The sequence below is a fragment of the Molothrus ater genome, chromosome 2 (genome assembly GCF_012460135.2).
Source record: "Molothrus ater isolate BHLD 08-10-18 breed brown headed cowbird chromosome 2, BPBGC_Mater_1.1, whole genome shotgun sequence".
Lineage (NCBI taxonomy): Eukaryota > Metazoa > Chordata > Aves > Passeriformes > Icteridae > Molothrus > Molothrus ater.
Genome location: NC_050479.2, coordinates 39,413,440 through 39,427,823, shown reverse-complemented (window position 1 = coordinate 39,427,823; position 14,384 = coordinate 39,413,440). Strand labels below are relative to the sequence as shown.

At 36.5% G+C, this 14,384-nt stretch overlaps 1 protein-coding gene across 1 annotated transcript in view; it reads left to right on the top strand.

The window, feature by feature from the left end:
- Nucleotides 1–14,384, top strand: part of PCCA (propionyl-CoA carboxylase subunit alpha) — a 273,726-nt gene that overhangs the window by 202,104 nt on the left and 57,238 nt on the right. Inside the window, exons 20-21 of the mRNA XM_036392979.2 lie at nt 990–1,088; nt 12,955–13,008. Coding sequence (XP_036248872.1) covers nt 990–1,088; nt 12,955–13,008 — 153 coding nt within the window. The remainder of the gene's footprint in view (nt 1–989; nt 1,089–12,954; nt 13,009–14,384) is intronic.

The window sequence follows — 14,384 nt, the reverse complement described above, 5'->3', positions numbered from 1 at the left end:
GACCTAAAAGAGTAGGCTTTATAAGTTTTATTTTGCAAAAGGTGTGCCCAGCTTTTATTCTAAATGTGTTGAATTTTTTTTCTAGTTTATTAAGAATGTATGCAATATAGTAAATAATAGCTACCTACCTTCAATAGTATGATGACTGTTCAAAATATGCCATAGATATTAACTACCAATAACATTAGTCCATATGTAATATTTTTTTCATAACCATTTCTTTCTCTGAGGCTGTTACAGAGTTGAATGTGTGATGTGTGTTTTTAAACACTATAATACAACAAAAGAATGATAGAAGTGTCATTACAGCTGCACTGATCTACACTTTTTTCAGAACCCAGAATTTTTGCTCATCACCTAGAAATATTTTTGCATAATGAATATGGTATGATTTAAAATAAAACCCACTTTCTGGATAAGCATATTGGCATTCAAGTCAGAAATTGTATTTCTCTGATCACCTGTATATTGAAAAGAAACATGTCAGAATTTGCAAAGTTTTTCTAGACTTTGAGGCAAAACACCAAAGAATTAATTACTGCCTCATATTAATTAAGATAACAATGCAAAGCCCTTCATTAGAAGCATAGGAAAAGTTCTTCCTTGGTCCTTGGAGAGAATATTATATGCAAGCCCTGTTGTGTGGGTTGCAAGGTGTCACTGGAATTTAAATGCATTACTTGTCTAATTGCAGTAAATGTAGCATGTCCAGATAGGTTTAAAAGTTGGATGGCTGTTTGTTACTTGCTGGAAATCACTTGAAACCTTGCTACTCAGAGGCAGCTGTTCACAGGTCCTTCACATATCCCCAGAGATAGCTGGAAGACTCTGTTGTTGGACCCTGTCTTTTATGGCAGAAGCAGTAAACATGACAGGTTGTTTGGGAGCCATCTGTTTTAAAATGGTTGCTGCTTTGTATGCAGTAATGAACTTGAGATCAGTTTTCTGTCTGTCTTCAATAGTAACAGCCTTGTTTGGTGTCACAACAGGTGGAAGTTGATGGGATGAAACTAAATGTGACCAGCGAGTGGAACCTGGCTTCACCCTTGTTGTCTGTCACCATTGATGGCACTCAGAGGACCATACAGGTAATCTCACCAAAGCCTCTTTGGGCATACAAATAATACTGAAACGTGGGGTCTAAACCTGCTGCATCACAAAAATGATGTGATGTTGTACAAACAGCAGAATATTTCTACTTTGAGACAAATTCACTCCACTAAAGCTCTGGATGCACTCCAAGTTACTTATCTATAATTTTGAATGAGAAGTTTTGTATTTAGACAGTTGTTTACCCCAGCTTATAGGCTGTCTTTATTTAATGGCTTGTGAGGAGACAGAGTTTCTTAATCATGTAAAAAAAGAAGAAATGCTTTACTGCAAAAAACCAACCAACCAACCAACCAAAAAAACTGATCCACCGAAACAAAACAAAAAGCTCCCTCCTAACCTAACCCACAACAAAATCCCACATGGGGACCTACAGTAAAATTAGTCTCTCCCTCATGTTTGGATTGTGTGATTGTTACACTTCTGGGCCTTTGCAGTTTGAAAGTCACAGGGCAGCACATTTCCCATGTAATATGTTTTTTTAATATACTTATAAGAAATATGATTAGTTCCATGACTTGAGAAGATAAACATAGAAAACATCCCAAACTCATGTGGCTCTAAGAAAAGAGGACTGAAAAGCTTTAAGTGGTTGTATTTTTTCTACTCAACACTTAAGTCTTTGAAACCTACTCCACACACCAGAGAGTGCTTTTCTAAATGTAACCTCAGTCAGGATTTATATATTTCCTGACAAATCATTTATTTACAAATATCTATTGATCCTGGCAATAATGAAAAACAAATCAAAACTTATTGAAAGTATTTTTTTACATACAATAGTCTCTATTTCCTATACATTTATCAGTGATACAGTGGTCAGATTTCTCATAATTTACAATGAAATACATTAATTTAGTTTTTCATTTTTACCCCTGGTAAATTACCCAACTGGAAAATACTATTTTTGCTTTGATTGAATTTAAAAGACTGCAACTCAAAAATAAAAAATTTTTATATCTTTAAAGGTCAGTATTGCCTGAGAGTGAAATTTTCATTATGTTCCCAAGTAAATTCTGGACTTAAGTTCTGTAGATTTCTTGGGAGGTTTATGCAAGCTTCAAGGAGTGTGTACATCTACAATAATTTTCTATTTTTAGGTGTGTGTATATCTAAACCAATTCTCTATTTTTAGGTGTGTTTTTCTTTTTTTACTATTTTAATACTGCTCCTTTTTGGTGCCATTTTATAAAGTACATTCCTGATTTTGAACAGGAAAAAAATACCAGTGTATGAATCTATAAAACCTGCCTAGGTGAAAAGCATTATGTTTAGAATGGATAACTGTGTTCACAAGACCTCATTGCAAACTATATTATTGTATGACTGGATATATAACTAACAGTAGTAACACCATTTAGCTAATAAGAGTTGATTTTGCACATAAAATTAGTTTTAAAATTAGTGATCATATGATCTGAAGAAGCTTTCCTCTAGGAGCTGAGCCAGCAGCAGTGTTACTTGCACTCCCTGAGTATGACCAAACCCTATGAAATACTGCAGATCTAGCCACAGCAACATGCAGTGAGCTGACTGCATGGTATCCAGCCAACAGAATGTGGAATAAGCACATATGTTGTTTCCTTCTCAGATTTTATCTGCCTTTGCTTTTAGCAAAGAAACTCAGTAGCTTGAGAAGTTATTAATCTTTTAGTGTATATATGTAAATTTATGGGAACCTTAAACTTGACCTCTGATAGTCGCTCACTGGAATCAAAATTGGTTTTTTGGTTATATATTTCTTAGACTTGCCCCACTGCAAGAACCAAATTAGACAAGTGTATTCCTGTAGGTCGATTTGTCTCTAAAAGCAATTGACCCCTGAGTCTTGAAGTATCTTCTTTCTGCAAAACTTAGCCCTAGAGCCATTTAAGCAACAAATATGGATGAATCGAATAATTCCAGCTGTGCTTTATTAATTTTCAGCCAATCTAATTTTTCTTCATAGTTGGTTTCATTCTTCTAAATTTGCTTAACCAAATACAATCTTTGTGAATGTTTTATTCCTTTGAAGGTTGGATTTATGCAACTTTGGCTCAATCCTGCAGTCTGGCCACAATCTAGCAAAGCACTTAAACAGAAACAGGGAATAAATTATTTTAAAATGTTTTGGTTTGAAATATATTTATGTAATTATAGTGTAGACATTCAAATTTTTGCATATCTGTTGCATGTTTAAGAATAAGTAGTTAAGCATGCTTCTGTATTTTTACTCCTCTGCTAAAGGCTCAATGCGAATTAGAGCAAAGCAGAACACCAGCTCTGCTGCAGAGTTTTGAAGGGCCTTTGAGTTTAAAACCCATATTTTCTAAGACATTTTCTAGAGTATGGGTCCTGAGTGCCTGAGGAGAAGTATATGCCCTGGTCACAGTCTGTCTAGGGCATACCAGGGCACCACAAGGATGTGTGGCAGCCCCCCTCCTCCTGCTTTTGTTTCCTGTGTGAGGAAGCCCATCTGTGTGCAGCAGATGGGAGCTGCAGAGTGCCTGGCCAGGTCCCCAGATGAGGGTGGGACCAGAACCCTGGGGTACACTGCAGGTCCTGTGGCTGCAGCATAAGGGCTCTGAAATCATTGTGCTGCTTTGGGTTACTGTGAAATCCATAGGATGTTATACAGAGGGATGAAGTGGTGGAAACTTGGGAACATTTGAGCAAGAGACTTCTGAGATACAGTTTCCAGGGATGGGGGTGTGGGCAGACCCCGTGGCATTTCTTGTAGTACTTAGATTTCATCATGGGGGATTTTTTGTGGCTGTTTTTAGTAGTTTCTGAGTTAATCCAAGTTTCTCAGCATTTTCTTTACTTATGACTAAACTCTACCTCTTATTTGGTGAGGCTGAATTTAACACATCCTGAAGTGTAGGATTTTGTTCAGCAAGCAAATGACATTTTCTTGTACAGAAATACTTCACCAAAATGGTTTCCCATATTTGTTTCAAAAGATGTTAGTGACTCAGAATTTGACTTACACCTAGCTCTTATGAATTTGGACTTTGCTGAAAATCAAAGAACTATAGGAATATAGTTGCAATACACCTTCCTCAGATTTGAAGGGATTGGGTTTTATTTAATTGCAAATGCATGTTTAAAATACTCATATATATATATATATATCTGAACCAGGATTTGAATATTATATAACCTTTTAGGAAATATTTAGAATAAAAATAAATTAATAAATGAGGGTCTTGATGATTCCTGTGAAGAGTGAGTGGAAAAGTAGAAGTTGATTTGAGTTGTGGAAAAGAAAAAAACGAACTCCAGTGGAAACTGGAAAGGAGAATGGTGGCTCAATATGGTATCCTGAATAAAGACAATAGGCATATTTTGGGACAATTTTACATATTTTGGGAGCATTTTTACTTCTGTCTCTCCTCCCATATACAAGCAAGCTGTATTTCAGTGAGCCCTGTGCCCACACAAGGTGTCTATGAGCTCTTCTGTCTCCCAGTATGAACTGAGGAGCAGGTCGAAGGAAGGAAAAAGCTATCTTGTTCCATAGAGTTTAAACATCATCTATTCCTCATGGGAACTAGAATCTAAGGGGACCTCAAGATAAGGAATCCATGGAGTCCAGCAGGTGGACTTGAACCTAAGTGCAGCTCTGTCCTTAACTAGTCAGGTTGCATGGGACAACCCTCTGCTGGGACACTGCACAGGAACACTGAACAGGTATCAGCAGGGTGAGCAGGTTGCTCAAGAAAAAAATGAGTCTAAGAGGAGATCCTCAAAGCAACAACTGCCTGTGTTTGGGCAAGTTCTCAAAAAACACTGCTGACCCCTCAGATTTTGAGGCTGCTCTATGGCAATGCTACATGGAGAAATTTTACGACTGCTTAGGGGTGTTGAATGCCATGCCTTCATTGATCCCGCCATCAGACACTCAACTCATCCTTAAATACCTTTTCCTTGCAGATAGTTCCCTGTAGCAACAGGATGCTGAGCCCAGAACCATAGAGTGGTTTAGTTTGAATTATTTGTCATCATCTTTGCCAATGCTTTTGTAACCCTTAATTCCATCACATGCACCCAGACTTTTCACTGCCAAACTCTTGGGCCCACAGCTCTGCTATCTTGCTGTTATGAAACCTTCTACCCCATAGAGGTAGTGTAGGCATTCTGCCTGGACCCTGGAAAACTTTTTGTGGCTTTTGGCACCTTCAGCAAAGCAATTTTACAATAGCACTGGTGATACCTCCTTTTTTGTGTTTCCTGGCTTTCAGAGAATTAATCTCTGATGAACTGAAGCTCTGTAGGATGTAGTGAGAACTCAACTGGACAGGATCCTGAGCAGTTCAGTATCACTTTGACATTAGCCTTGCTTTGAACAGGAAACATGACTACCTGATTTCCAGAGCTCCCTTCCAGCATAACTGTTCTGTGTCCCAAACTCTACAGCAAAGAGGTCTTTATCAGTCACAGCAAGGTGTAATTAAGAGAGTAATGGAGTTGCTAAACAAGAACATGATCCTGTAAAGCTGAAATCATCAGTCTCAAGCTTCAAGTGTTTTTGTGAATGAAATAGATGAAGATTTATCAGGGGAGCTTTCTCTACTTAGTGTTAAAGGGAATTCGGTGGTGGCATCACTTATTTTTTCATTTAATTTATTTATTGCATCAACAATTGCAGCAGGAGTAGTATATTCTGCATCCTGGGGTATGACAAATATAAGTGCTTCTCTGATACAATGTTTCTTTAGATTATTATTTTGGTCTATGATAACAGAAGAAATGAGAATGCTGTAGTTTATGAAGTCTTTGTTCCAGGGAAATGTCTGACAGGAGAACAAAGCCTTTGCCCAAGCATTCATTTCCTTCAACTCTTTAGAGACTTTTTTCATATGTGTAATTTTTTTACTTTTGTAAGAAAAATTACCTTTTTTTCATTTTGCTGTTTTGAGATCTCAGATGTAATCTGTGATAATGATATGATACATTATATAGGTTTTCAATCTAAAATACTATTACCTCAGAACATTCATTTTCTTAACCCCTGAAAATTATTTTGGGAAGGTTTAGTGAGCAGTGTTCATGACTGCTTGACAGTTCATTTTTTGTGCTGTGCAATTACTGCACATACTCTGCTGTTGTCCTTTAACCATGACTTCAAAATTACTCTTGCTAGGTTGTCTCCAGAAGAGGGACTCAGAACGTTCTGCAGACATTTGGTTATCCTATACCCACATAGCTGTACTTTTGGGTAGAGAAAAGCCAGTGTGAGCCCCAGCACTGAATTCCTGATGGATTCATTGATTAACCTGTAGCTCACTCCCTGGTTTTTTTTCAGCCTTTTCCAGTTATGACTAACCCAGCCAAATCTGATACAAATTTCTTGTCCGTGGTTCAAATGGAGAATATGTGAAGTGAAGGGGAAAATTAAAGGGAATAAAAGCTCATGAAACTACAGCAGAAGAACTAAAAGCACACATCACTACCTTTACCAATTCTTTAATGAAAATGAATACATTTTCTTTTTTTCATTCAGGAAGGAAATGAGTGGTCAACTGATATGTTAAATCAATCCCTGTCTTACTTAAGATGTTAATCAAATAACATTAGTTGTCATGGTATCTTATGCCATATTTTTTTCCTCTTGGAGCTATCCATTTTCAAGACAAACAATATTAGGATGAATAACTATAAGGATTCTGTATGTGTCCAAGGAACAAAGCATTGTGTTCAGTTGCTGACAGATTCATAGTTTTGTGATATCTAAACCCTGAAAGATGAGAAATGGTTCTCTTGAACATGGTAGCACATTCAGAGAGCAAAGGGGAAGGAAGAGGAGGGGCATAAGAGTGAGAAAGGACTATGGATCCTGTCAGGAATTTTTCTCAGGGCAGTCACAGACATTATCAGATCTAGAATCATATGGCAGCATTTTGACTGCAGATTCCCCCCCTTATAGGAGCAGGATGAGTCATGGCATGCCAAAACAAGGGAGGGTAAAGCTTCCAGAAGTTCTAGTCACATTGTGATTTAATGTAGCAAGAGCAAAAATTTAGAAGAAGACTGAAATTTAGAGAAGACTAAATGCCTAATTATTGTATTGTTGTAAATCTCAGCTTGAAGTAAATGTCCTTTAGATTAATTCTTTACTAACATCGAATAAACAGTATTTCCTGTGGAGGCGTTTTTTTGGTTGTTTTTTTGAGGGGTGGGATTATGTGGTTTTTTGTTTGTTTTGTTTTGATTGTTTCTTTTTTGTTAGTTCTAAAATTTGTCATCTACTTCTTTGTAACACCTACCTATCTCAAGGATTAAAGAAACACATGAGCATACTTACAAGGCAGTTGCTGTATATGTAATAGCATATCTGCACTGGTTTTAGTATTTAAAAAAAACTTTGCAAAAAGAAGTAACAAGTAACAGTCACATTGGATATCCCATAAAGAAATATTGGGAAGGATTTGTGTTTCTATTTTTCTGCTTATGGGAGGACAGAAATTGCCAAGCCCTCTACTGCAATTGAATCCCAGGCATTAAGAGAACTCCTAAAAAGTAGTGATATGGTGCCTCAGCCTCTTAGAAACTGCACCTACACAATTATCTGTGGGGATTGATGCCCTGTAAGCCCTTCACCCTGTATTTAACATCTATATTTGTACTGTTTGGGAACAGGTTCCATTTAAGGACTGAGGTAGCTTGCAACAGGTGCCAGGGGAGGCCAGTATTCCAGCATTCTGGCAGGATCCCTTTTAATGGGAAAGACTGCTTCAGCACAGTGCCACTAACATCTCAGACATCTTTCACAATCAAAACCCTTCACATGCTGCACTTGATCATCTCTTTCCCCCCTGGCTGACTGCTGCCCTTGTAAGAACCTGGGAAATGTGGACATGCCCTGAGGAAGAACAACTCACTGAGGCTTCTTCTACTATAAAGTGTGAACTGAGACTGGTAATGGCTAAGGGTAGAGCAGTGCACAAAATCAGGCTAACTTCCCATCTGTAGTTCAATGCTCTAGGGGGAGACAATGATGGCACCAGCAGTGCAGAATGTTAAATTGTGAAAAGCTGGGGTGATTCCCAGAGTGGAAAGGCTTGTGAGGGTGAACAAGTCTGAATGTGCAGTGCAATATAGACAGACTGCAGCATACTAAAAATCCTGGTCACATTGCTAGTCTGGGATTGCATCCCTCCACTGGGATTTTGCACAGTGCAAAGGCAGTGCTGAAATGAAGTTCTGCTTGCTAGAAGGAGAGGGAAAATGAGACTGGTAAGGTCAAATCAATCACTTCTTGTTGTTGAGAGGATGACTTAAAAAGTTTCACAGCTACTTCTGTAGCTTTTTCTCCTTTCTGACCCAACCATGGGACTCCACAGGTTGGAGTGACATGGGTGGAAGATGGAGCTTTCCAGATGTCCAAGCATCCTCACGTATACAAAATCTCACAGATTAAGTACTAGCAAATGAATCTGTTACAATTTTACAAGGTAAATTACTGTGGATTTTCTTCCCCCGACTTCCCTATGGTGGGAATCATTTGTTTTTTAATTAAACCTATCTGGAGATCATTCTGGCCTGTGTTTTGTTAGGTAGAATTTTCAAGAATTTATAAGCGTTCACCAAAAGATAGCACCTTCTATTTGAAATTCCTGATAAAAGATGTTCAGAATTTTTGTTAGTGAGTAGTTGAAATAAAGCAATAGGAGCTGGGCTGCAGGAAATTCTGCATTCTGAAAAACAGCACCATGCTGGGAAACTACCAGTGTTTTGATCAAAATTTTATCTGTAGCTTATCCATAAATTTTCTGGGCTTGTAATTTTGGTTTTGCTACATTTTTTTTCAACTGGGAATATAGTCATGCCATAGCTTGAAAAAATTGCAAAATCATTGGCTGAGTGACAATCTCTGTGTTTTCTGTCTCCAGAAAAAAAGACATGGTCTCCAGCTTTTACTTTCAGCAAGTAAAAGTATATAGTATATAGTAGTTGAAGATAATTGTGTTTGAGAAGGTTGTGTATCTATTTATCTGATTGGCTTTGCCAGTTCAAATTAATTCTGAGTTTGGGGGATATCATTACTTTTTCATTTCTAAGTAAAGCAAAGAAAAAATTGCTTTTGGTCTGTTGAAGTTTCTTTGTTTTTGTGTTGTACCTTCTGTGCACCTGCTGCCTTCTAGTAGCTTGGAGAGTCTTAGAGACCAGAAGATTTGTGGAAAATATTCTAAGATCTTGTTGTTGTCTAATAATGTCAGTTAAGAATGTCTTTCAGTAATATATATAGATATAATGTTTTCTTGAGCTGCTTTATCCTTCTTCATGCAAAGGTTGTTATCATTTTTATCTGCTAGTGCTCATCCATTGCAGGCTTAATGCAAAGCTGATTGTAACCCTACTGCATCTTACAATGAATACATCATTGATACCCAACTAAGTGGAAATAATTTACTATGGCAAAGCAGAAGAATTTAAAGTCATATCACACTACCCTTTTGTAATTTACTGGGATTTACAGATTAAAATGATTATTTATGAAATGACTGTGGTGTAGCATACACAAGATAGAGGCGAATCAAACACATTTTGTATGATTGTATACACTTTTCTATTTTTACATGTGTGCAGAAGCATTTTGTTTGTATATACATAGCATATGCAGTATAGCATACTGTAACCTGTGTGTGTAAAAAATACATATAATATTTATGTAACACTCACACCCATTTGACAGCTTTGAGACTGCAGATGGATTTTTTGAAGTTGTGATTTTTTTTTCACATTTGAGTTAGTTTGTTAGTTTCTCATAAGGAAAGAAAAATATACTTTTAACTCACATGATAGTAATTGAATTAGTCTGAAGCTCTGCACACTGAATCAACCAGAAAAGAAATTGGTTATATCTAAGATAGCATAATTTATGTCAACAATGTAATTTTACTGTATTGGCAGGTAAACTCATGGGGGTGTTTTGTCTTTGAACAAATGATAAATTTCCCTTGCCTTTTTGCTGTAAACCTCCTAGCAAATAATTTGCAATTTATTAGGAGAGCAATGACAATGCATATAATTAGCTATTCTCTATTGTTACCTCTATTTGATTACTTTCCTGCTATCACATGCAATATGAAACCATGTATTATGAGGTATAGAATATGTAAATATCTAACTTTACAAGAGAAACTGGAGACTGGTCCTTTTTCTAAAGAGGTGGGAAATAAAAGAATAATCGTTAACCATGTCCTTTCATTTTCTTGAAAACATCAATTACATTTACAAATCCCAGAAACACAAGCCTGCCAGTGGAACAGAAATAACTCTTTTCAGAAAAATCTAATCACATCTAATAGCTGAAATTTATTTACTGTAATTTGAAACATTAATTATGATAATGTTCTGAGTTCTTTTGTAACACAGTTCTCAAAGCCTGGCAGTTCTCTTTTTTGTTTTGCTGTAACATATGTTTTGTGACTTGGAAAATTTCTCTATCTTTCTTTATTCTTTGTTTTTACATTCACCCATGAGGGAAATTTCTTTTTCCCTTCTGTTTCTTAACTATTTTCTTCACTTTCCCCATTATTCTTCCCCTATCCTTGTCCCCCCAGATGTTGATTTAAGAGATGGATTTTAGTGCTTATACTGACTTTAAATGCAATTGACACTGAATGAAATGCTTTTTTGGACACAGCAAACAGTAGCAGTGGGAAACTGCTGTAGAGTGATAACAGTGTGCTCCAACAGTGTCAGGGCAGGAAAAATGCTGCTGCTATCTTTGTCTTGACTTGAGGCTGAGGCTTTAGAAGGTGCCTTCTTTATATACATATTTATTTGCCTTAATTAAAGTGGTTATTAAATTAGTTTTGGAAGGGCTTGGTTTTTGCTATGCTAGCTTATTTGGCTGCAAGTAAAGAAAATCTGTGTGAGGAAGTACTTTAATGATTTGCTTTTCAGTTGAGAAAAGTAAGTCAAGTTGTCAAGATACCTGGCTTTACTCTGAAAGCCTTTAAAGAAAATTACAAAAGGGCCTCTATTTTTCTTTTTGTTTTGTTTTGTTTTTTTAAGTTGTGTTTTTCTATGTGACAGGGAGATTAGCCAAAAAAATGGAATTTTTATTAGGACATGAAAAGGTCTCTAATGACCCTTGAAAGCGGACAAAAGGGTAGCACAATAAGTGACAGAACTCTAACGAGGGTGGAGGGCATTCCAGGAAAAAAAGAAATTAAATCCTTTAATTTTTTTCGGCTTGCCATTTTCTGACAGCTTATCAAGTGGTTGGGACTTGTTTGTTTTGGCATGTGGTTTGTTCATTGTAGGCAGCCGGTACTTTGTTCTTCTTTGTGGTTTCCAAAACCTGATTGTGTTTATCCTAGACTGTGGGAAAAGTGTATATTCCTGTTTCCTTTATAAAAGTAAACGTCAGGTTTTGTATGAAATTTTATTTCCCATATTTTCCATTCCATTAATCATTATTGTTGAAATATGTCAGGCTCTGGCACATCACCCTTTGTTTTCATATGATTGTACAGATTGCAATGTCAGTGTGTGACCTGTTAAGTCAAAAAATAAGCATGTTTGGGCTGTAGTAATTATTACTTCATAAAGTGTGGCTGAGGAACATGCACCATTAGTGAAAAGGGATTAGGATTTAATTTATTGCTATTAAAATTGTTTTGGGGGATATGCAGCTATTGTGGTGCAGCGCTTTCTCATTTGGTCTAGACAAGACAAGGCTTAGGGGAGCCATGATTAGGGCTCTTCACATACCTGGAGGTAGCTGTAGAAAGGAAGGGAATAATCTGTGTTTCCTGTGTGTAGTGAAACAGATGAGAATTAATATGAGTAATACAGTTTGAAGTAAGGGTTATTTTAATCAAATATTAGGAAAAACTTCCTCATGGTAAAGATGCAGAACAGTGGGATAATTGCCCAGGGGAGGCTGTGATGTTTTTGCAATTGAAAGATGTTGAGAATGAGTTAGAAACACTTCATTTGGGAGTGACACTGGTGTGTTTTGATTCTGCTGGGAGATTATTTGCAGCCCTGCTCTTATGATTTTTTGTCTTTAAAATGCTGAAGGCTTCTGTGCAGTTCTTTGCAATAATACTCATCTTCTCAGATCTGTGCTTTAGTACTTTTATGTACACTTGGCATTGTGTAAAAGGGCTGTGTGCCCATTGTGTTAAATGAGGGCTGTGTTCCTTCAGTTGGGACCCATGTGGGCCATAGCTTAGATAGTAGGAATGAAATGTGAGAAAAACGTTTTGACACTGAAGGAGAAAATGATTCACAGGAAGAAAGAATTATTTATACATCTTGCATATTTAAATTATGTTTAATACTGTGTGAAACCAGTAATATATTTTCTCTTGCATTGTCTTGTGGCTTACTGACAATGTAATATCTGAAGACTCTTTAATAACTTCAATCAACTCCTGAACCACAGTAGGTGACCAGACATTTCATAAGGTCATTTTTTTTTCTGTTTTCAAAGTAGCATCATTGGAGGTTTGCATTTTAAAAAGAGATTAAAATGTCTCTCATTAGGAGAGAATGAAGATAATACTAAATGTGAGTAACAGAATACAGAATCACAGAGATGGCAGAAGCCTTATTATTCATGACATTCGAGCAACAAGGTTGCTCTGTGTTGTACTTGGCCATCTTTGCCTTCATTGTCCTTCAAAAATAAATTTTATTGAGTTGACTGAACTAAAACCAAAATCTGAGATGAAGTATGATTTAGACTTCTAGTACTTCTGTGAAGGAAATTATTTTATCTGTTTAATGTATAGATTTACGTATTAAATTATTTTTGATTACTTTACAATGATGTGACAAAGAAAATGGAATGGTTACAAAATTGGAGTTGTTTTAATCAATTCTTGCATTTGTGTTTTTCAGCGGATTTCTCGGAATGCCTCTGGAGAGACCAGCATTCAGTTTCTAGGCACAGTGGTAAGCATGTAATAGCTGTGTATTGACAGGAGTTTAATTTGTAGAAGAATATAATGTAACCAGAAAGCAGCTAAATTACACTTCTATACATTTACACTTGTGGTTATGGGGGTCAGTATTATGTGTAGATATTCTGAGTTTAGCGGGTGAATGTAGCCCAACTGAAGCTAACTTCCAAGGCACAGTATCTATGTTCTGCTTTTCTATTGATTCAAGTCTGCATCTGTTTCACTTAGAAGGATCTAAAAGTAACTGCTTGTAGATTTGTAAACTTATTGCAATATAATGAGGTTTGGTGCACATCAGGGTCAGTCCCACTCTTCCTCACCACATCAACTTTCTGATCTTTATTGCTTCACCATATCACATACCCTTATATCCCAGAGTGGATATCCCAGTAACTGTCTTAGAAAAAACTGTTCAGTAATGCAAAGTGCTCTGTTCTTTTCTCACTCTAACCAGATTTGGTAGCTCTGTAGTTCTCTCAGATTTTGTTTGCTGGAAAGAAGTATGCCTAAAATCCTAATCAGATTTTATATCGTTAGACAGAATTTACTCTATAAAACTGTTCTGTGGAGCACTCATGTATAACATACTGGTTTTGTGTTAGGTCATGGATGCTTATATACATACATGTGATTGAAACAACTTCCAGTTCTGTGATTTGCATGGTTAAAATGCAGCCATTGAATTTTTCCAAGTTCAATATGCATCTAAAAATAGTTCTGAAAGTGAAATAAAATTGAAGTATTCTCCAAAGTAAGTTGTCCTGCTTGCTGCCAATAGATTTCACTGTAGTGATATTAACAGTGAAAAGCCTAGGAATGAAACATTCCATTTAGAATTTAGTCCTAACATCTTTGTGCACTCTTTGTTTTGGACACAAGTGGATTAGGATTGCATATGGTCATGCTTTCATTCTACTTGTGATTACTTCTCCTGCAAGTCCTATGAAGCCATTGTTGGTAAGGTGTAACGTGGTAAAGGTAAACTTAACAAGAATACCTTGTATTTATGTTTTTACTTTATGTGTTTGTTTTTTGAAATGAAAAGTGCCCCTAATATTTTTTACTTCTATAAATACATCTCTGTGTATATATATTTATTTATTTCTCTTAATCACAAGCAGAGTAGCAGTAACATACAGACATGAAAATGAAGTTTTGTTCTGCGCTATTGTATTTATGATGATGCTTTGGCTCTGGAGTTGCAACCTGTGTATGTGAGATTGCTGCTAGGTGGCTGATCAGATAGTCTTTGTGTGAGAAGAAAATAATTACTCCAAGTAGGTAAGATATAAACACAAATAAAACTTGATAATACTGGCTAGATTTTAGTTGATTTCTCTCTAAGTGGGTGCTGTAGTAGGGAAAATT